This window comes from Anser anser, assembly GCF_964211835.1.
Source record: "Anser anser genome assembly, chromosome: 5".
Taxonomy (NCBI): Eukaryota; Metazoa; Chordata; class Aves; order Anseriformes; family Anatidae; genus Anser; species Anser anser.
The window spans coordinates 39,563,152-39,587,965 of record NC_139725.1 but is presented as its reverse complement, the minus strand read 5'-3'; the positions used below and the strand labels follow the sequence as shown (position 1 = coordinate 39,587,965).

The following is a 24,814-nucleotide window of genomic DNA, read 5'->3' as shown; positions in this document are numbered from 1 at the left end:
TCAGTTTGAACGTATACTCAAATTATTTAAAACCATTCTTTGAAACCATTCCTAATTGTTAATCTTTAACAATATCGTATTCCTGCAATGCACTTCTACATTATTCCTGCAGTTAACTCATTGTACTGGCCACCTAATTGTGAAAAATTGAGAAATATTTCAAGAAAATTATACAATACTACCACAAGAACTGTACAATTAAATATAAGTCTTCTGTTAAGCAGATGTAACATTGATATGGAGAAAGTGGTACATATTCCATATGCTTATTTTCATAATGTTAAGAATATGACAAGAAATGTTATTAAAGTAAGAAGAAACTATGTATATATTAAATTATATCCTAAATATTTTTCATATGTTTATTATTTCAACTGTATAAACTACTATAAACTATTATATGAAGCTAAACTATTAGTTTATATTGGCAGTTTACAAATATGTGACATGTTATAATACTAAAATAAGTAGAAAAGTCATTAACCGGTAAAAATATTTTACATTATGTGTAGTTATGTAGCTAAGCATAAATAACTAGAGATAATAGTATGAAAAATAAAAAATCCTCTTACTTCTATTGTAACAGGCATGAGATCACATTATCTTATCTATCAACATTCCACATAACGCATGTTACATTAACTATATTTAAATACAATTTTTTAATGTCAGATTAAATACAACTAGAAAAAAATACAGAGATGAGATAGAAACCTACCTTAGAAATGAAACTAAAGGCTGTCAAAGAAAGTTTATTAAAATTAAAATACTATATGAACATATATACTATTACGTAAAACAGTAAAATATATGAAAATAAATAATTACTGTCACTTTAGTAACAGAAAACAAGACTTATATTTCTTCCTTTTAATTACAGAAATCACAACCACAACACCAGTGACAACTGTATGTGTGAAGAATGTATGTGAATGGTCAGAATGGTATGATAGCACACAGCCTAAAACCGGAGAGGACAGTGGAGACTATGAAAATTTTGAAAGTCTAAAAAAGAACGGATACAGCGTTTGTAAAAACCCAAGCGGAGTTCAATGCAGAGCAGAAGAACACCCAGATATAGGAATAGAATATCTTGATCAAATAATAGAATGCAGTCAAACCAGAGGATTGATATGCAATAACAAAGACCAAGAATCTAAGCAATGCTATAACTACAACATCAGAATACTATGCTGTAGTTATAAACCATGTTCAGAAATACAAACAACTACTGCTATAGAAACACCATTTACAATACAGACAAAGACACAACCACCAACTACAGGAAAACAAACAGAAGCTCAAAAAACAGATGTAACAACATTAACACCAAACGTCACAGAGATAACAGAAAGCACAACCACACCAAAACAATCCACCACAACTAGCAGTAGTGCCACCACCATCAAGACGTCTCCCTCTGTCACAAAAGTCACAACCGCCATCATCGCCACACCAACAGAGACCATTGCATCTACCAGCAGTGCCAGCACCGCCAAGGCCTCCACCCCTCTGACAGAAGGCACGACCACCACCGTCAGCACACCTACCAGCAGTGCCAGCACCATCAAGACCTCTCCCCCTGTGACAAAAGGCACCACCACCGTCATACCAACAGCGCCCACCTCACCCACCAGCACCAGTACCGCCAGCACCTCCGCCACCACGGGCATCTGCCACGAGCGCTGTGCCTGGACACAGTGGTTTGACGTGGACTACCCAGCCTCCGGTAGCGACGATGGAGACATAGAGACGTTTGAAAATATCCGAGCTGCTGGATTTGATGTGTGCATCAATCCACTGGACATCAACTGCCGTGCTGAAAACTACCCCAACAGGAGCCTGGAGAGCCTGGGCCAGGTACTGCAGTGCAGCGTCGAAAAAGGCCTTGTGTGCAGAAACAAGGATCAGATCAGCAAGTACCCCATGTGCTTCAACTACCAGGTCAGTGTGCTGTGCTGTGACCGCAACCACTGCGAGACAACACCAAGCACCACGCCAAGCTCCTCAACTACGCCCACTCCTGCAGAAACGTCCACTGAGACAACCCAGACTCCCGCACCACCCACTCCTTCCTCTACTCTACCCGAGCCGACAACGCCAACCAGTGCTGGCACCACGGTTGTGCTCAAGACCAGTATCCCTCCAACACGGGGCACGACCATCATCAGCACATCCACAGCGCCCACCTCACCCACCAGCACTACTGCCTCTACCCTTCCCCAGTCAACGATGACGACCACCACCAGCACCATGGTGATCAGCAGGACCTCCACCTCTCCGGCACAGAGCACAACCACTTTCACAGCCCCAAGCAGTGCCAGCACCGCCAAGGCCTCCACCCCTGTGACAGAGCCCACAACCACCATCATCATCACCACACCAACAGAGCCCATCGTGCCTACAAGCAGTGCCACCACCATCAAGACCTCTCCCCCTGTGACAGAGTCCACAACCACCATCATCAGCACACCAACAGAGCCCATTGCATCTACCAGCAGTGCCAGCACCGCCAAGGCCTCCACCCCTCTGACAGAAGGCACGACCACCACCGTCAGCACACCTACCAGCAGTGCCAGCACCATCAAGACCTCTCCCCCTGTGACAAAAGGCACCACCACCGTCATACCAACAGCGCCCACCTCACCCACCAGCACCAGTACCGCCAGCACCTCCGCCACCACGGGCATCTGCCACGAACGCTGTGCCTGGACACAGTGGTTTGACGTGGACTACCCAGCCCCCGGTAGCGACGATGGAGACATAGAGACGTTTGAAAATATCCGAGCTGCTGGATTTGATGTGTGCATCAATCCACTGGACATCAACTGCCGTGCTGAAAACTACCCCAACAGGAGCCTGGAGAGCCTGGGCCAGGTACTGCAGTGCAGCGTCGAAAAAGGCCTTGTGTGCAGAAACAAGGATCAGATCAGCAAGTACCCCATGTGCTTCAACTACCAGGTCAGTGTGCTGTGCTGTGACCGCAACCACTGCGAGACAACACCAAGCACCACGCCAAGCTCCTCAACTACGCCCACTCCTGCAGAAACGTCCACTGAGACAACCCAGACTCCCGCACCACCCACTCCTTCCTCTACTCTACCCGAGCCGACAACGCCAACCAGTGCTGGCACCACGGTTGTGCTCAAGACCAGTATCCCTCCAACACGGGGCACGACCATCATCAGCACATCCACAGCGCCCACCTCACCCACCAGCACTACTGCCTCTACCCTTCCCCAGTCAACGATGACGACCACCACCAGCACCATGGTGATCAGCAGGACCTCCACCTCTCCGGCACAGAGCACAACCACTTTCACAGCCCCAAGCAGTGCCAGCACCGCCAAGGCCTCCACCCCTGTGACAGAGCCCACAACCACCATCATCATCACCACACCAACAGAGCCCATCGTGCCTACAAGCAGTGCCACCACCATCAAGACCTCTCCCCCTGTGACAGAGTCCACAACCACCATCATCAGCACACCAACAGAGCCCATTGCATCTACCAGCAGTGCCAGCACCGCCAAGGCCTCCACCCCTCTGACAGAAGGCACGACCACCACCGTCAGCACACCTACCAGCAGTGCCAGCACCATCAAGACCTCTCCCCCTGTGACAAAAGGCACCACCACCGTCATACCAACAGCGCCCACCTCACCCACCAGCACCAGTACCGCCAGCACCTCCGCCACCACGGGCATCTGCCACGAACGCTGTGCCTGGACACAGTGGTTTGACGTGGACTACCCAGCCCCCGGTAGCGACGATGGAGACATAGAGACGTTTGAAAATATCCGAGCTGCTGGATTTGATGTGTGCATCAATCCACTGGACATCAACTGCCGTGCTGAAAACTACCCCAACAGGAGCCTGGAGAGCCTGGGCCAGGTACTGCAGTGCAGCGTCGAAAAAGGCCTTGTGTGCAGAAACAAGGATCAGATCAGCAAGTACCCCATGTGCTTCAACTACCAGGTCAGTGTGCTGTGCTGTGACCGCAACCACTGCGAGACAACACCAAGCACCACGCCAAGCTCCTCAACTACGCCCACTCCTGCAGAAACGTCCACTGAGACAACCCAGACTCCCGCACCACCCACTCCTTCCTCTACTCTACCCGAGCCGACAACGCCAACCAGTGCTGGCACCACGGTTGTGCTCAAGACCAGTGTCCCTCCAACACGGGGCACGACCATCATCAGCACATCCACAGCGCCCACCTCACCCACCAGCAGTAAAAGCAGACCCACGACCACTGCAGAAACGACCACAACGTCCTCCACAACATCCATTCCGGTTGAAACGTCCACTGCGGCAACACCTACTCCAGCATCACCCACTACTTCCTCTACCCTTCCCCAGTCAACGATGACGACCACCACCAGCACCACGGTGATCAGCAGGACCTCCACCTCTCCGGCACAGAGCACAACCACATTCACAGCCCCAAGCAGTGCCAGCACCGCCAAGGCCTCCACCCCTGTGACAGAGCCCACAACCACCATCATCATCACCACACCAACAGAGCCCATCGTGCCTACAAGCAGTGCCACCACCATCAAGACCTCTCCCCCTGTGACAGAGTCCACAACCACCATCATCAGCACACCAACAGAGCCCATTGCATCTACCAGCAGTGCCAGCACCGCCAAGGCCTCCACCCCTCTGACAGAAGGCACGACCACCACCGTCAGCACACCTACCAGCAGTGCCAGCACCATCAAGACCTCTCCCCCTGTGACAAAAGGCACCACCACCGTCATACCAACAGCGCCCACCTCACCCACCAGCACCAGTACCGCCAGCACCTCCGCCACCACGGGCATCTGCCACGAACGCTGTGCCTGGACACAGTGGTTTGACGTGGACTACCCAGCCCCCGGTAGCGACGATGGAGACATAGAGACGTTTGAAAATATCCGAGCTGCTGGATTTGATGTGTGCATCAATCCACTGGACATCAACTGCCGTGCTGAAAACTACCCCAACAGGAGCCTGGAGAGCCTGGGCCAGGTACTGCAGTGCAGCGTCGAAAAAGGCCTTGTGTGCAGAAACAAGGATCAGATCAGCAAGTACCCCATGTGCTTCAACTACCAGGTCAGTGTGCTGTGCTGTGACCGCAACCACTGCGAGACAACACCAAGCACCACGCCAAGCTCCTCAACTACGCCCACTCCTGCAGAAACGTCCACTGAGACAACCCAGACTCCCGCACCACCCACTCCTTCCTCTACTCTACCCGAGCCGACAACGCCAACCAGTGCTGGCACCACGGTTGTGCTCAAGACCAGTATCCCTCCAACACGGGGCACGACCATCATCAGCACATCCACAGCGCCCACCTCACCCACCAGCAGTAAAAGCAGACCCACGACCACTGCAGAAACGACCACAACGTCCTCCACAACATCCATTCCGGTTGAAACGTCCACTGCGGCAACACCTACTCCAGCATCACCCACTACTTCCTCTACCCTTCCCCAGTCAACGATGACGACCACCACCAGCACCACGGTGATCAGCAGGACCTCCACCTCTCCGGCACAGAGCACAACCACATTCACAGCCCCAAGCAGTGCCAGCACCGCCAAGGCCTCCACCCCTGTGACAGAGCCCACAACCACCATCATCATCACCACACCAACAGAGCCCATCGTGCCTACAAGCAGTGCCACCACCATCAAGACCTCTCCCCCTGTGACAGAGTCCACAACCACCATCATCAGCACACCAACAGAGCCCATTGCATCTACCAGCAGTGCCAGCACCGCCAAGGCCTCCACCCCTCTGACAGAAGGCACGACCACCACCGTCAGCACACCTACCAGCAGTGCCAGCACCATCAAGACCTCTCCCCCTGTGACAAAAGGCACCACCACCGTCATACCAACAGCGCCCACCTCACCCACCAGCACCAGTACCGCCAGCACCTCCGCCACCACGGGCATCTGCCACGAACGCTGTGCCTGGACACAGTGGTTTGACGTGGACTACCCAGCCCCCGGTAGCGACGATGGAGACATAGAGACGTTTGAAAATATCCGAGCTGCTGGATTTGATGTGTGCATCAATCCACTGGACATCAACTGCCGTGCTGAAAACTACCCCAACAGGAGCCTGGAGAGCCTGGGCCAGGTACTGCAGTGCAGCGTCGAAAAAGGCCTTGTGTGCAGAAACAAGGATCAGATCAGCAAGTACCCCATGTGCTTCAACTACCAGGTCAGTGTGCTGTGCTGTGACCGCAACCACTGCGAGACAACACCAAGCACCACGCCAAGCTCCTCAACTACGCCCACTCCTGCAGAAACGTCCACTGAGACAACCCAGACTCCCGCACCACCCACTCCTTCCTCTACTCTACCCGAGCCGACAACGCCAACCAGTGCTGGCACCACGGTTGTGCTCAAGACCAGTATCCCTCCAACACGGGGCACGACCATCATCAGCACATCCACAGCGCCCACCTCACCCACCAGCACTACTGCCTCTACCCTTCCCCAGTCAACGATGACGACCACCACCAGCACCATGGTGATCAGCAGGACCTCCACCTCTCCGGCACAGAGCACAACCACTTTCACAGCCCCAAGCAGTGCCAGCACCGCCAAGGCCTCCACCCCTGTGACAGAGCCCACAACCACCATCATCATCACCACACCAACAGAGCCCATCGTGCCTACAAGCAGTGCCACCACCATCAAGACCTCTCCCCCTGTGACAGAGTCCACAACCACCATCATCAGCACACCAACAGAGCCCATTGCATCTACCAGCAGTGCCAGCACCGCCAAGGCCTCCACCCCTCTGACAGAAGGCACGACCACCACCGTCAGCACACCTACCAGCAGTGCCAGCACCATCAAGACCTCTCCCCCTGTGACAAAAGGCACCACCACCGTCATACCAACAGCGCCCACCTCACCCACCAGCACCAGTACCGCCAGCACCTCCGCCACCACGGGCATCTGCCACGAACGCTGTGCCTGGACACAGTGGTTTGACGTGGACTACCCAGCCCCCGGTAGCGACGATGGAGACATAGAGACGTTTGAAAATATCCGAGCTGCTGGATTTGATGTGTGCATCAATCCACTGGACATCAACTGCCGTGCTGAAAACTACCCCAACAGGAGCCTGGAGAGCCTGGGCCAGGTACTGCAGTGCAGCGTCGAAAAAGGCCTTGTGTGCAGAAACAAGGATCAGATCAGCAAGTACCCCATGTGCTTCAACTACCAGGTCAGTGTGCTGTGCTGTGACCGCAACCACTGCGAGACAACACCAAGCACCACGCCAAGCTCCTCAACTACGCCCACTCCTGCAGAAACGTCCACTGAGACAACCCAGACTCCCGCACCACCCACTCCTTCCTCTACTCTACCCGAGCCGACAACGCCAACCAGTGCTGGCACCACGGTTGTGCTCAAGACCAGTATCCCTCCAACACGGGGCACGACCATCATCAGCACATCCACAGCGCCCACCTCACCCACCAGCAGTAAAAGCAGACCCACGACCACTGCAGAAACGACCACAACGTCCTCCACAACATCCATTCCGGTTGAAACGTCCACTGCGGCAACACCTACTCCAGCATCACCCACTACTTCCTCTACCCTTCCCCAGTCAACGATGACGACCACCACCAGCACCACGGTGATCAGCAGGACCTCCACCTCTCCGGCACAGAGCACAACCACTTTCACAGCCCCAAGCAGTGCCAGCACCGCCAAGGCCTCCACCCCTGTGACAGAGCCCACAACCACCATCATCATCACCACACCAACAGAGCCCATCGTGCCTACAAGCAGTGCCACCACCATCAAGACCTCTCCCCCTGTGACAGAGTCCACAACCACCATCATCAGCACACCAACAGAGCCCATTGCATCTACCAGCAGTGCCAGCACCGCCAAGGCCTCCACCCCTCTGACAGAAGGCACGACCACCACCGTCAGCACACCTACCAGCAGTGCCAGCACCATCAAGACCTCTCCCCCTGTGACAAAAGGCACCACCACCGTCATACCAACAGCGCCCACCTCACCCACCAGCACCAGTACCGCCAGCACCTCCGCCACCACGGGCATCTGCCACGAACGCTGTGCCTGGACACAGTGGTTTGACGTGGACTACCCAGCCCCCGGTAGCGACGATGGAGACATAGAGACGTTTGAAAATATCCGAGCTGCTGGATTTGATGTGTGCATCAATCCACTGGACATCAACTGCCGTGCTGAAAACTACCCCAACAGGAGCCTGGAGAGCCTGGGCCAGGTACTGCAGTGCAGCGTCGAAAAAGGCCTTGTGTGCAGAAACAAGGATCAGATCAGCAAGTACCCCATGTGCTTCAACTACCAGGTCAGTGTGCTGTGCTGTGACCGCAACCACTGCGAGACAACACCAAGCACCACGCCAAGCTCCTCAACTACGCCCACTCCTGCAGAAACGTCCACTGAGACAACCCAGACTCCCGCACCACCCACTCCTTCCTCTACTCTACCCGAGCCGACAACGCCAACCAGTGCTGGCACCACGGTTGTGCTCAAGACCAGTATCCCTCCAACACGGGGCACGACCATCATCAGCACATCCACAGCGCCCACCTCACCCACCAGCACTACTGCCTCTACCCTTCCCCAGTCAACGATGACGACCACCACCAGCACCATGGTGATCAGCAGGACCTCCACCTCTCCGGCACAGAGCACAACCACTTTCACAGCCCCAAGCAGTGCCAGCACCGCCAAGGCCTCCACCCCTGTGACAGAGCCCACAACCACCATCATCATCACCACACCAACAGAGCCCATCGTGCCTACAAGCAGTGCCACCACCATCAAGACCTCTCCCCCTGTGACAGAGTCCACAACCACCATCATCAGCACACCAACAGAGCCCATTGCATCTACCAGCAGTGCCAGCACCGCCAAGGCCTCCACCCCTCTGACAGAAGGCACGACCACCACCGTCAGCACACCTACCAGCAGTGCCAGCACCATCAAGACCTCTCCCCCTGTGACAAAAGGCACCACCACCGTCATACCAACAGCGCCCACCTCACCCACCAGCACCAGTACCGCCAGCACCTCCGCCACTACGGGCATCTGCCACGAACGCTGTGCCTGGACACAGTGGTTTGACGTGGACTACCCAGCCCCCGGTAGCGACGATGGAGACATAGAGACGTTTGAAAATATCCGAGCTGCTGGATTTGATGTGTGCATCAATCCACTGGACATCAACTGCCGTGCTGAAAACTACCCCAACAGGAGCCTGGAGAGCCTGGGCCAGGTACTGCAGTGCAGCGTCGAAAAAGGCCTTGTGTGCAGAAACAAGGATCAGATCAGCAAGTACCCCATGTGCTTCAACTACCAGGTCAGTGTGCTGTGCTGTGACCGCAACCACTGCGAGACAACACCAAGCACCACGCCAAGCTCCTCAACTACGCCCACTCCTGCAGAAACGTCCACTGAGACAACCCAGACTCCCGCACCACCCACTCCTTCCTCTACTCTACCCGAGCCGACAACGCCAACCAGTGCTGGCACCACGGTTGTGCTCAAGACCAGTATCCCTCCAACACGGGGCACGACCATCATCAGCACATCCACAGCGCCCACCTCACCCACCAGCAGTAAAAGCAGACCCACGACCACTGCAGAAACAACCACAACGTCCTCCACAACATCCATTCCGGTTGAAACGTCCACTGCGGCAACACCTACTCCAGCATCACCCACTACTTCCTCTACCCTTCCCCAGTCAACGATGACGACCACCACCAGCACCACGGTGATCAGCAGGACCTCCACCTCTCCGGCACAGAGCACAACCACATTCACAGCCCCAAGCAGTGCCAGCACCGCCAAGGCCTCCACCCCTGTGACAGAGCCCACAACCACCATCATCATCACCACACCAACAGAGCCCATCGTGCCTACAAGCAGTGCCACCACCATCAAGACCTCTCCCCCTGTGACAGAGTCCACAACCACCATCATCAGCACACCAACAGAGCCCATTGCATCTACCAGCAGTGCCAGCACCGCCAAGGCCTCCACCCCTCTGACAGAAGGCACGACCACCACCGTCAGCACACCTACCAGCAGTGCCAGCACCATCAAGACCTCTCCCCCTGTGACAAAAGGCACCACCACCGTCATACCAACAGCGCCCACCTCACCCACCAGCACCAGTACCGCCAGCACCTCCGCCACCACGGGCATCTGCCACGAACGCTGTGCCTGGACACAGTGGTTTGACGTGGACTACCCAGCCCCCGGTAGCGACGATGGAGACATAGAGACGTTTGAAAATATCCGAGCTGCTGGATTTGATGTGTGCATCAATCCACTGGACATCAACTGCCGTGCTGAAAACTACCCCAACAGGAGCCTGGAGAGCCTGGGCCAGGTACTGCAGTGCAGCGTCGAAAAAGGCCTTGTGTGCAGAAACAAGGATCAGATCAGCAAGTACCCCATGTGCTTCAACTACCAGGTCAGTGTGCTGTGCTGTGACCGCAACCACTGCGAGACAACACCAAGCACCACGCCAAGCTCCTCAACTACGCCCACTCCTGCAGAAACGTCCACTGAGACAACCCAGACTCCCGCACCACCCACTCCTTCCTCTACTCTACCCGAGCCGACAACGCCAACCAGTGCTGGCACCACGGTTGTGCTCAAGACCAGTATCCCTCCAACACGGGGCACGACCATCATCAGCACATCCACAGCGCCCACCTCACCCACCAGCACTACTGCCTCTACCCTTCCCCAGTCAACGATGACGACCACCACCAGCACCATGGTGATCAGCAGGACCTCCACCTCTCCGGCACAGAGCACAACCACTTTCACAGCCCCAAGCAGTGCCAGCACCGCCAAGTCCTCTACTCTTGTGACAGAGCCCAAAACCACCATCATTACCACACCAACGTCCTCCACAACATCCATTCCGGTGGAAACATCCACTGTGGCTACCCAGACTCCATCATCAGGCAGTACTGCCTCTACCCTCCCCAACACAACGATTCCATGGAAGACAGGGACTACAGTTATTCTTCCAACTTCTGTTTCTTCTACCAGCCAAAGTACCACCACCTCTATATTTCCCACTAGGTTTACCACCACTGGTAGCCCAGGTATGTCATTGTCAATCTCTCTTATGTTTGGAAGCAGTTACACTGTTATAAGAGCATTGCTGTCTTTATCACCTAGTTCAACGTGCTGCTTCTGGGTTGGGTCTATCCCAGACAGGATTACAGACTGGGGGACGAACTCATTGAGAGCAGAATCCAGACAGGGACTTGATGGTTCTGGTGGTCAAAAGTCTTGCCATGAACCAGCAGCTTGTGTTTGGAGTCCAGAAGCCCAACTGAGTCCTGGGCTACATCAAAAGAGTTGTGACCAGCAGGTCCAGGAAGATGATTGTTCCCCTGTACTCTGCCCTCATGAGGCCCTGCCTGGAATACTGCATCCAGGTTTGGGGCCCCCAGCACAAGAAAGATGAGACCTCTTAGAGTGAGTCCAGAGGAGGGCCACAAAAATGATCAGAGGGCTGGGGTACCTCTCCTATAAAGAGATGCTGAGAGAGCTGGGGATGTTCAGCCTGGAGAAGAGAAGGCTCTGGGGAGACCTCATCACGGCCTTTGAGTACTTAAAAGGGGTCTTATAAAAAGGTTGGAGAAGGACACTTCACTCAGGTAGATAATCACAGTATCACAGTATCACAGATTTCTAGGTTGGAAGAGACCTCAAGATCATCGAGTCCAACCTCCGACCTAACACTAAGTACTCCACTAAACCATATCTCTAAGCTCTACATCTAAACGTCTTTTAAAGACCTCCAGGGATGGTGACTCAACCACCTCCCTGGGCAGCCCGTTCCAATGCTTAATAACCCTTTCGGTAAAGAAGTACTTCCTAACATCCAACCTAAAACTCCCCTGTCGCAACTTTCACCCATTCCCCCTCGTCCTGTCACCAGGCACGTGGGAGAACAGACCAACCCCCACCTCTCTACAGCCTCCTTTAAGGTACCTGTAGAGAGCGATAAGGTCGCCCCTGAGCCTCCTCTTCTCCAGGCTGAACAAGCCCAGCTCCCTCAGCCGCTCCTCGTAAGACTTGTTCTCCAGACCCCTCACCAGCTTGGTCGCCCTTCTCTGGACTCGCTCGAGCACGTCCATGTCCTTCCTGTAGCGAGGGGCCCAAAACTGAACACAGTACTCAAGGTGCGGCCTCACCAGAGCCGAGTACAGGGGCACAATCACTTCCCTAGACCTGCTGGCCACACTGCTTCTTATACAGGCCAGGATGCTGTTGGCCTTCTTGGCCACCTGGGCACACTGCTGGCTCAGAAGCCGAAAAGTCCTTGGCCTGGTGTAAACACTGCTCTGCAACAATTAAAACATCAGCATGTTATCAGCGCTCTTCTCATCCTAATCCAAAACATAGCACCCTACCAGCTACTATGAGGGAAAATTAACTCTGTCCTAACTGGAACCAGGACACAGCCGACTATCAACCAATACTCCCAGGTGATAATGATAGGACAAGGGGGAATAGTTTTAAACTGAAAGAGGATAGATTTAAATTAGACATTAGGAGGACATTCTTCACTGTAAGGATGGTGAGGCACTGGCACAGGCTGCACAGAGAAACTGTGGATGCTCCATCCCTGGAGGTGCTCAAGGCCAGGCTGGATAGCCAACCTGATCTAGTGGGTGGCATCCCTGCCTATGGCAGGGGTTTAGAGTTAGATGATCTTTATGGTCCCTTCCAACCTGAGCCATTCTATGATTCTATGATCTTCTGTTACTTTTTCCACAGTCATCCATGCTTCTTTTAACACAGAAACCATTTTTTATTCCATTACTCCCTTTGCTACTTGTAGCTGTGTTAAATCTTTGAGTGGATTCCATGGTTTGATAATACTTATCCTGAGTCAGGGGAAACATGAGGAATCAAGCGTTGGATAATACGGAATATAAAGTTATGGTATACTTTTACTGTGTGCTCCTGCTTGTAGGACACTCGCCATTGCAACTGCAAATACAATAGCTTCACAGAAGAACATGTCTGAAAAAATTATTGAGATTTTTCTCACAGTTGTGACAGTGATGAGTCTGAAACTTCTGAAAATATTCGAGCCGAAGATTTTAACATTTACAAAATCCAGATGATACCTGGTGTAGAGTTGTAAGACATCCCTGATCTCCATTTAACAAAAGTGGATCAAATAGTGGAATGCAACCAAATGTTGCCTTTAGTTGCCTGAATGTTGAACAGTCCCCTGCACTATGTTGGAATTATTTGAACCAAAACCTGTGCTGTGAACTAAACTATGTTTTGTGCTTAACAGTATCTACATCTGGTACCTCACAGTCAAGCCACATAACAACAAGCACTTCTGCGATCTTCAGTTCTTCCCTCACCACAGCTTTCACAACAGAAGCAAGTACAATTGTTACATTAAGCAGACCAACTCCATGTTTTTGTCACGTCTTTGGTGATTTTTTTTCTCCTGGTGAGTTTCTTACTTTATGGTTGTAAAAATTTTCTAAAGCAATATGAATCCTTAATAGTGTATTCTGTTACAGACAACTACTCAAAATCATCCAAACATAGATCTTTTAATAGATATATTATTCACTATTTACTTCATATTTTCACTTTTTTTTTTCCAAAGTCTTTTCATTAGTCTTTTAATTTCTCCTTCATCTTTTCTCTACAGGGGAAGTTGTATACAACAGAACAGATAGGGCTGGATGTAATTTTTATGCGCTTTGCAGCAATGAATGCGAAATTGCCCCATTTCAAGGGCCATGTCCTCCAACAACTCCTTTAACTTCAGAGTCCTCAGAAACAACAACACAAGCCTCCTCATCCACAGAACACATATTTTCTTCTGTCTCACCAACCACAGCAACATCCCTCACAACTGCAGCAGAAAGAAACTGTACTGATGTCAGTCCTCCACGAAAGGTGGTTACTGTTATTTTTTCTAATATATGACCTTTGCAAAAACTGCCCAGTGTCTGTCTTCTATTAGCCAATTCGAATCATCTTGCGTGTATTTCAGTAACAAAGGTGGTCATGTTACAAATGGCCTTATAGCACTTAAAACTAGTACCATTAGGCTTTTAAATCCCCTGGAGATGGAAAAGCTCATTAATATCATGGCAGAGACTTTTTAAAATAAAAGATTCAAATGTCATGGCAATAAGTAGACCTGCTATGAAAATGTTAGAATGGCCTTCCTTCTACAGAGAAGAGATAATTCCGTGATTGTTCTCAAAATCATATGCTAACAAATTTCTCATCTGAAATCCTTACCAATCTTGAGAGTCTAATGCAGGTTGACCCAGAATAATTAGGGTGAAAGAGCACTTAAGAATAAATGATTTATGTATTTTCAGCCTGGAGAGAAATGGACAAGTGAATGCCAGGACTGTGTCTGTGACCCACTCACTTCTACTGTGCAATGTCAGCCACTCCCATGCCAAACAGCTCAGACACTAATTTGTGAAATAGGATTTGTTTCCACACCTGTTTTACCATCAAAAGACCCATGTTGTCCTGAATTTGAATGCAGTAAGTATTAAAAATACATATGCACACACCAAGCTACACACTGTGGGAAACAACACTAAGCAGGTTCTAAGCAGGTTCTATATATATCACGGTAACAGCAAAACCTTCCTTAAATTGTTCTCACTCAGTGAACACACATCAATTTTTTGCTAAATATGCATTAAAAGTTCATCTTAAAACAAAACATTATTTTCAATGAAGTCTGCTGAGAATTGGAGCGGGTGGAAGAGCAGGATAACACTCTGACCCTTCAAGTATTTGATGTACCTCAAGTCTCTCTGTATCTGGCTATTAAGGTTATTAATGTATTTTATGTTATTAGTGTAATATTGAAGCACATTAATATTGGCCTAACTACATCTAAACAAAGATGAATAAACATAAGGATGAGCCAGCAGACAGCTTTATATTTAACTGCTAAAGTAGGTAACACGAAGCAACAAAGTGAATCACCATCAATAACTGAAGTACAAAAAAACATAATTACACATGCTATTGTAGAACACTGATGAAAATTTAACAATTCAATGTATATATATGTTTATATATGTATATTTTTTATAAATGAATCAAAACCAAAAGATAACCATAAATTAAGCCTGAAGTAGGGAGATCAAAAAGGAACTGCAAGGCTTGAAGTAATTCTGTGAAAGCTATGAATGGAATCTGCCACGTTACTATATTACTACAGTAAGAAATACCACTTTTCCACTTGATTTTCCAACCAAGCTTCATTCTGAGTAGTATCAATAACAAAGGCATCTTTGAAGACTACTGGACTTAGAGGATTCAAAGAGGAAACTACTTTAATTTGAAGTAAACCCAGGGCAAGAAGGGGATTTTTCACATATAGCTCCAGTTTGATGCTATTTCTGCTCAATTCTTCTATCTAATTAACAGATGTGGTTATTATTTTAATATCTAGCTATACTGTAAAAATGAGGTCTAACCACACAGGGCTTGAATTCAAGTTTTCCATAATCTCTGCGTTTTTAACAAACCTTGATAACATCTTGACTTCTCTGAAAATCTCACAACTTAAGTTTACTTTGGATTTTTTGTTGTTTTTCAGAACGAATACCCAACATCTGTGTGGTTAATGGCACAATGTATATGGTGAGAATGATACTTACAATGCCCTATTAACAGAACTGAAATGTACACCCTTTCCACCACAAAAGCCCTTGAGAAAATTCTTTTCCCAATTCATGTCATTCCATCTCTAACCCTAAACTGAATGTGTTTTTTTTCTTCTTCTAATGTCAAAACCAAAACTGTCCCAGAAGAGTTCCTCGAGAGGGAGTGTAAAACAAGAGTGTGTCATTTTTAGTGACCTACTTTTTTTAAAAAAGTCTTCTCCTAGTTGTGGATTTTTTTTTCCTTTTTTTTTTTTTTTTTTTGCAGAGGACCTAATGCATCACCTGAGCTCAGCTGTTATTTGAAATAAGCACTGAAAACCTTCAAAAATAAAGCCAGGATTTTTGTTTTAATTGATACATAAATATTTTGCTGAAATTGGTACCTAAATCTTTTTCAAAATTTAAACAGCAGCACCACAGCCTTATGGGGACACATTTTAAAAAGACTAAAATCCACCTGTGAATTTGTATCACTGCTTATGTATCTCCAATTATTTTAATCTCCATTTGTAAGTTATAATTGTTTTATAACCTCTGAAAATGTCTTACATGAGAAAAAAATCTTAAACAGAGCATTGAAAAGCTGGTAAAATACTGAGGTCGTACAAACTGGTCATACCTGCATTTTATTAGTTACTTTTTCATATCACTTTGTTTAGATTCCTCCTAATGTTTTCTCGTAAAGCATAAAGTCAAACAATTCTATGTTCAAAGACAATTGAGAAACTCACATTTCCATTTCAGCAGCCATTAATAGTACACAACAATGCTTTCAACCCTGCTGATAAACTATAAGGACACTGTTTAGATTTTATTGTTGTTCCCATCCCCTCTCTCTTCCAGCCTGGAACGACCATAGCAATTGATTCCTGTAAGAAATGTGCCTGCAGTTCTGAGAAAGATCCAGTGACTAGTAAAAATATTGTGCAGTGTGAACCAGTGCAATGTGAAACATCTTGCCCGCTGGTGAGTTCTGATTCTCTAGGATGTCTCATCAGCCCTCAATTACAGTAAGACTAGAATTAGCCACCACCAACTCAACATACTTTCTCTTTCATCTCTATACGAGTAGGGTCATGAATATAAGATTGAGGACGGAGACTGCTGTGGGAAGTGTGTTGAAGTAGCTTGCACAATCAAACTAAGTAACAACACTATTCAGGTGCTCAGCGTAAGTATTCTATTCAATTTCATATCTCAATCAATGTGTTCCTTCCTAGTAAGAATCAATTTAACATTGAAATCATTCTGAGAACTACAGAGTTTTCTGAAGACTCACTTGGAAAAAGAAATTCTTGATATTTGCGATTAACTGGGTAATGGTAACCATTCAGATGTAGGATTTCAGCTTTCAAGCAAGCCAGTTTGCAAAATTTGGCTTTTCCCATTTGCGGCTTGAAAGAACTTCAGATGCATCTCAGATGCATCTTTGATTGAAGTGTGAGACCTTAATTAGCCAGACATTTTTGAAGTAACCACGCTATACTTGATCTCAATGGATTTTTTTTTCTCTTAAAATCATAGGTTGATGAGATTCTGCCACTTGATCTCTGCAGCTACTACAAATGTGAAAAAATTGAAGATCAATATGTTACAGTCCAAACTAAAAAAGTGTGCCCTGAATTCGATCCAACAGAGTGTGATACTGTAAGTTTTAATCAATTCTTCATCTATCAAATGCAGCTTAAAAGCTCAAGGGGGGCAGGGAAGCAAGAAAGAATGCAAAAAATCACTTTCATTAAAGTTGCAGAATGAAATTAATCTTGCTGTAACAATACTATTGAGAGAAGCTTAGTATTTTTACGTGAGCCTACAAGGATTCAAGACTTTTGTGGTGGGGACTCAGCCAGTAAGACACCCATGGTTTCATTTTGTTCATCACAGAGGAGCCTTCTTCCCAGTATTAGTAATGCTAACTTGTATTCATACTCCTGGTTGTCATCCATGCTTTAACACAAATCCTTTCTTTACTTCTGCAAAGGATGAAGCAGAGACTACTCCTGACGGCTGCTGCAAGATATGTAAACGTAAGTAATACTGTGTTCATGTTTTCTACTTCTAAACAGCTATATTCAACTTCTGTCCATATTCAGGTGGAAGGAAGGATTCATCACTCCTCCAGTTTTCACTTATTCTATTTATCAAGACCCTTTGTTTCGGTTTCTTCAAAAGGAAAAAGCAAATGCTTGCCAGTATTGAATACCACAACTCAAGCCACCGATGCTCAAGCCTCAGCACAATCTTCCAAATACACTGTACAGCTGAGATCAAAGAATAACTTGAAATCCCTAAACACATTACACAGTATCCCCTACTGTTGCATACTGTACATATATTCTCAATAATAAGACCTCACGCACAGTGAAGTTGTTTAAGCATGTAGTTCTAAACTGGAGGTTTGAAGCATCTGTTTATTTTTTCCTGTTCTTCTGAAGCTACGAACTGCAAAGCTTACAGCACAAAAACTGTGATCCGACATGAAGACTGTGAATCTTCTGAACCTGTTGAGCTGGCCTATTGTGAAGGGACGTGTCCTGGCTCCTCTGTGTAAGTTCCAAAAAAATAATTTAGCATCTCTTTAGAGTCATTTATAGTGTGGTTTCTGTTAACTTAATCACAGAATAGCAACAAAGTTCACATGTTCACAATTTCATTGAGTAGAATCAGACTCAATTAAAGAACAGTTTCACTATTGAAAATATAAGTTACTAAAATCACAGTCATAGGATGGTAAGGGAGGGGGGTATGTGTGAAAAAAAAGTCACTACGGGGTTCCTGGGTGTTGATTTTTAATGAGAATATATGCCTTCTTTTTCTGGCAAAATACAGGTATTCTCTTGAAGCAAACCAGATGCAACATGAGTGTAGTTGCTGCCAGGAGTTCAGCAGCCAAACAAGAGAGGTGACCCTGACTTGCCAAAATGGAACAAGCATAAATTATAACTATGTCTATGTGGAACAGTGCCAGTGTATGAATGCGTGCACTTCACAGATCTCTCAAATAGATGGTTACCAATCAAAAATCAGTGAAAAACTGACATGATCATTGCAAAAAGAAAACAGAGCCTAGGGAAGCTAGAATCACATTTTCCTGAAAATAACCTGCACTCCTTCTTTAACTGATACTATTTCAGTTTATCTTTTCTTTTATCTTACCTTTTTTTGTAAAAACAAAGAGTTAATTTTTTTATTTAAGTGATACCGTTTTGAAGGTGAAAAATAAATGACCATGTAAAATATCTTGCTGTACATTATGCAAATAGGCCAGTATGTATCAGTGCCATCACAGATCACAAAACTGACGTTCTACGAAAAGACTAAAAGGGCTCTAAAAACAAAACCAGAAAACAGTGTAGCTACATTGCACTTCACTCTTGTGACTAGAGAAAGTTTTATTGGATAGCATTTTCATGGATGTAATGCTCTTGACAGACATCACACAGTGACAGAGAAAAGACTTTTGCTGTTCATTTTGTCTCTTATTTGATCAATAAAACTTTCAGCATTTTTCAAATGCATGAGTGGTGACTTTGATACTTGTGTTCACTATCTAAATGATGGGAAGTTAATGACAGAGTTCTGTGTTGTTTTTTTTTTGTTGGTTTTATAAGATCAGATGCGTGTAATCTCAGTTTCCTGTATTATCTAACAGTTTTTGAATGGATTTACACTAGAGAGAAATATGGCTGCATTTTCCCACAGTAGTTCATCACGTTTACCTGAACTGTTTGGAGCATTTACCATACCAGTATCTGTTATAACACAAAGCCTGATATCTGACCTGAAGGCTTGGCTGAAAAACAAAGGAGGAACTGATTGATCAAATAATTACACATTTTATACATGTTTATTTAGAAGTGAAATTCAATCCCTGAATGAAATCAGTAGCACCCTCTCTATTGGCCTTCACAGGCAGGACCTGATCTCATATTGGGATTATCCAGAGGGAGGCTTTACATTTTAGCATTGAACTCCGTATCACAAGTACAGAGTTTGCCAGACCCACAGCAAGAACACAGGCTTCAAGCAGGGTTACTACCTATGACAGCAGAGCAAACAGTACTTCCTGTGCCTTCTCCGATCTCTGATAAAGCCACTTGTCATTGGGAACACAGGCTGGAGCCAGACCAGCCATGCTCTGTCTGTTCCACAATTTCACCACTGCATTCTCAGACCATGAACCCCAGGTATCACTGTGAGAAGACATCAGAAGAGTGACTGGTGGGTCAAGCAGTTTGACAGCTTCAGTGCAGCTTCCCATATCTCTGGCTCCCGCAGTATTTAGAGCTTTGGGCATACCATGACAGGAACAGAGTGAGCCTGCTGGGATCTAGAACTGTGGTGGCATGCATAACCAGCACACCTGCCATGGGAGGGCTTGCTGCGTAAGAGGCATTCACATACACCGGCCATGTGAAACCTGGCATTATAATGCTGAGCTAGTAATCGAAATTTGGGTTGGGCAAATCAATGCCTGCAGAGTTCACAGGTCACTGGGTGCAGAACTCAAAATCCCAGTGACAGTAACATAAAAACAAAATCTAAACACTTCTGAAGTTGCCTTTGAGTTCAGACTGAAACCAGTGAAATTGAAACCAGTGAAATTTGGGTGCATTTCCCCTTCCTCTCCACCACCCTAATCCCTATACTTCAAGTGTTTAGTACCACATTCACAGTTTACAAAGGTTCCCTAACTTTTCCTGGGCTGCTGGTTTTCCTGAACTGAAGTACTGTGTTAGCACATTAATAGGACGTTCGAGTCTTAAACTGCCCTCTAATGGTCATTTACTTTTCTAAGGAGAACTAACACAGGACCTATTTCCTTAATTCTACTGGAGATATTAACCTTCATAGAGCATCTTCATCCATCAGAGAGATCAGTAATAGTAGCAGTTAAAAATATTTTAATTCAGTGTAAACTATGGAAGATGTAGAGGTTATTCCTCAAAGCTAGATATCAAATGAGATCCTCAATGGGCATGTACCACATTCATGGAAAAGAAATAACACCATAATTGACAGGTCAGAAAATATGATTGTAGTTCAGGTGTGGTGTTTTGTGGTTTTTTTTTGTACTTTAACACCAGTCCTTTGGAAAATGCTGGAAACCACTGAATTTTCTCTGATGTCCTTAAAATACAGTTTCTCATATTTTTTAAGGGAAATTTCTCCTCTTGATATTCCCAGATTATGCACACACTTTCTTCAAAGCTTGCTTGGGACTTGGAGAAGAATTGAGAAACAGGAAAATTCACCATAATTGGGAGCTGTTCCCAGTTTACAGCATCAATTCAATTTCATAGAATCTTTTAAAATTACTTTTAATCTATTTGGCTATTTTCTAGTCCTCCATCTGACTGATCGTTGTCAGTAGTTTCTCTTTTGGAAAGCCTAGAGCAAGTGTAAGTAAATCAATGTGGAAGGCAAAGGGCCTTGTAAATGAATGCTGTGCAAATATCTCATCCAGTTCAATTCGGTGATAACTAAGTTCTGTTCTCCCAGTTATGAGCTCTGGCTCTATATTATGGATGGTCCTTTGAAACTTGCAAGTGTCTTATGTGTAAGTACGTACTACAGTTCCACAAATACACTGACTTTTACCAAGCACTTATATTTGCCCAGTTCTAATGTGAGATCAGACAATAAAACCTTTGAATTAGTTGCTAATGGGACACACTTAAATTCTCAATACACTCCACGGATTTGTTTAAATGTCAGAACATTGCCACATCAGTAAATTGCACTAACTGGGTAGTTTCACCATATATGCATATTACCACATGACCTTCCCTAATGCACAAGTCCACCATAGTTAGTTAACTAGAGAAATTACTTATCTATTTCCTAATGTAGGCAAATGCTTTTCCGTGCTAAGTTTACATGAAACATCAGTATACTTCATTATGGTAAATATAGGATGAAAAGTCTGTTTCAGTTTCAGGTTATTTTGATGCCCCCACACAAATTTTTAAACCTCATGCTACAGGCCATATGCTGATTTTTAATTAGAGCTGTGAAAAAAATAAATCTCATTTTGCAACTTTCTCTTACCAGTATTATAAAAACGGACACAAGGCATGTACCTCACAGGGTTATTTTCTATGCAATGATCTCAGTATCAGTTTCTGCCAGCAGTAGTACATAGGTTGGACTGACTGCCAGCCTTATTCCTGTTAGGGCTCAAATGAAAATGAAATATCCAAAAGGATATATATTACAGCTTTCTATATGTGGTTAATTACCAATTAAGAATACGTAGTTGATGGTTAAACACTTGAAAAATCTAACAATAACCTAAAGTTTCTCATGCAGCAGTGCTTACCACATGATCTGCAATGAAAAAGGGCCTGATCCGAAACAGTAAGTTTTGTGAAAATATCCCTTTGATACCAGGCTGCTTTGAATCAAACCCCGCATTTAAGGAAAAAGACAGAAAATGTTGTTTACATTGTTAAGTACCTCACCCCTGAAAGTGCTGATTCAGTTCAGGTAATACTAACAAGCTTAGGTACTGCAGCCTTATTCTCATGACTAAACTGAGTAGATTTGCTACTCAATTGCTATAAGAAAGTTGCTTCTTAAATACTTCTCAGACTTGTTGGAAGCATTACTATTTCTTGGCTGCATACACATCTCTTTACAAAAGAAGGTGCCAGCACACAATACTGAAATCCATTTTCCTTCTCTAATTAGACTGTGTTTTTCCAAGAAAATATACTGATATGTACTTGAAGATGCAAGTATATATTCATGGAGAGCTGAGACAGCCTACTCTTGGTACCATACCTCAAAAGTGAGGTGAAACAGGACATGAGAAATCCCTTGCAATCAGATTATCATCTGCATAGAATTTCTCAGTCTCACCTATTTTAAGTTCTTACAGTATCTAAACTGTACACAAATGTGCCCTTTCTAACCAATTAGAGATTTTAATGGTATTCAATTAAATTCGAATTTACACTTTGTAAAAATAACTCAAGTAGTAATTTTCTTCATAACGTTAAAAATAATTAGAAGTACTAGTAAAAAATAAACATTTTTCAACACTTCACTGTAACTCTTGAAGTAAAAGATGAAAAATAGCAATACCCCCACCCCACTTGTTTACAAGTTTCTCCATATTTTCTGGCACCATTTAAGTTAGAAAGAATTTAGAACTTACTACAAAATTCCATGCCATTAAAACCATGCTGTCATAGCCTTTTAAGTTTTATACTTTCTTCAGTAGTGATACTGCAGTGCCAGAACTGCATATCTGATTCGTCTTTCTGTTCTTCAATGCCTCTCACTATCTGCAAAAAAGCAATCATTGTGTGATCAAAAAACATGAGGCAGACTGATAAAAACTTTTGTAATCAGTCTGTTGTTTGAGTTTGAACACACCTACAGCAGACCAGTATTTTCATTCTGTAAATTTTTATTAAATGAAGTAATCAAACCCTAAACTAAACTGAAATTGTTGCTAGCTTACTTGCACAAGATTAAATTTAAAAAAAGAATCTAGTGATAATAAGCAAGCTTATTTCACACTGTTTTGATAAAGAACAGAATAAATAGTGTTTATAAAGGGTATTCCATTTTGTGAGCTGGCTCTAAAGCATGTGTTGTAGCATCTCTTTAAAAATTACTTAGTGCTTCATTTCTTTTTATGTTTTAAAATAAAAAGTGAATTAAGCATTTCATATTAACCTGAATCCCTCACATTAAGCTGAGTACCATTACAGAAATTGTACATTGTAGGGGGGAAAACCATGACCAAGAGCCAAACTACTGAAACTAATCCAAAAAGAAACATGGACAGCACAGACACGGAAGCTAAACAGCACAGTGAGTTAAAAGATACAATAAACTTATTTTATAATTGGAAATATATTTAAAGTAAATTCAATCATCCCTCATTCACTTCCAATGAAGAATGCATTACAATTAAAAAGGTTCCTCAGTCTGCTTCATATTCCAGATTATTACACTGAATACTTCAAAAGTATGTTCTAAATGAATTCTTCAAATATTTCGAACAGCAGTATTTTCATGGTTCTCCCACACATGGAAATACAGATGTAGCGAAGATCTATTTCAATCTACTTGCTTCTACAACTTCACTATTGAAATTTATATGCAGCTTTTTCTTCAAAAGTTGTGTACTATCAAGTACAGCCTGTTTTCCTTACAAAATTAATTCTGCATTTTGGCAAATAGTAAAAAAAAAAACCTTCTGATGTATACAAACAGTAGTATGGAAATAGTTCAACTTGGGTTTCTGAACAAGATTCCTGAAGACCTGGGAAAGAAGGCTGAAATCTCCAGTAGGCTACAACTTAAAACAGCAGCAGAGAAGACTGCTAATAAGGCTTATTTCTCCTGCTTACTCCAAAAAAAAAAAAGCAAACAAAAAAAAACTCGTATTTGCATTTCTTCCTAGAGGCCCTGTTTTCACTGATATACTTACATGTTTTAAGAATTCAAAATACACTGATTTCTTCTTACACCCCCAAATACCATCACTGGTTGATTAGCATTGAAATTAAAATGCTAATAAATACTAACATGTTAAATAGATGTTTTAGCAATCACAGGAAAGCCAACATTTGCTTACATAAATTAATTCACACTTTCCTCATCTCTCACAGCGTGCTGGAGAAACGTGAGAGCAAACGGTAAGCTTCAGAACACAAATCAGGATAGGCACTGCCACTCAATGGTTACAAGAAAGCACAATTTGAACTCGATTTCATTTCGAATTAGTTACTAAGAAAACATCTTTGAAATTCATTCATTTATTAAATACTAGCACAAAGCCAGTTCATGTTGTAGCTAAAATTGCACATAACAAGGTTTGTTCTGTACCTCTTCACCAGGACACCACTCTTACCTAGAGAATTCTCATTCCCTTCACACTGCGCAGTATTTCCTCCAACCCCACACACAACCGTCCTCCCTTCCTCCCCCAACTCCATCCTTTGCACACTGCAACCCCACTACACCCTCATTCTGCCCTCTACACCTGCAATAGCATAACATTTTCTGGAGTAGCACCTAGAGGAGTTAGAAACAGGTATATACCTGGAAGTGCTTAAA

General features: G+C 45.5%; 1 protein-coding gene across 1 annotated transcript in view; it reads left to right on the top strand.

Annotated features, from left to right (window-relative positions):
* LOC310900496 (uncharacterized protein) overlaps positions 1-19,250 on the top strand; it is a 44,528-nt gene extending 25,278 nt beyond the window's left edge. The window contains exons 31-41 of the mRNA XM_083838562.1: positions 881-11,146; positions 13,366-13,530; positions 13,738-13,988; positions 14,423-14,597; positions 15,670-15,713; positions 16,580-16,702; positions 16,809-16,907; positions 17,261-17,383; positions 17,718-17,763; positions 18,172-18,283; positions 18,566-19,250. Coding sequence (XP_083694688.1) covers positions 881-11,146; positions 13,366-13,530; positions 13,738-13,988; positions 14,423-14,597; positions 15,670-15,713; positions 16,580-16,702; positions 16,809-16,907; positions 17,261-17,383; positions 17,718-17,763; positions 18,172-18,283; positions 18,566-18,779 — 11,618 coding nt within the window. The 3' untranslated portion in view covers positions 18,780-19,250. The remainder of the gene's footprint in view (positions 1-880; positions 11,147-13,365; positions 13,531-13,737; positions 13,989-14,422; positions 14,598-15,669; positions 15,714-16,579; positions 16,703-16,808; positions 16,908-17,260; positions 17,384-17,717; positions 17,764-18,171; positions 18,284-18,565) is intronic.
* Positions 19,251-24,814: the final 5,564 nt, after the last annotated feature.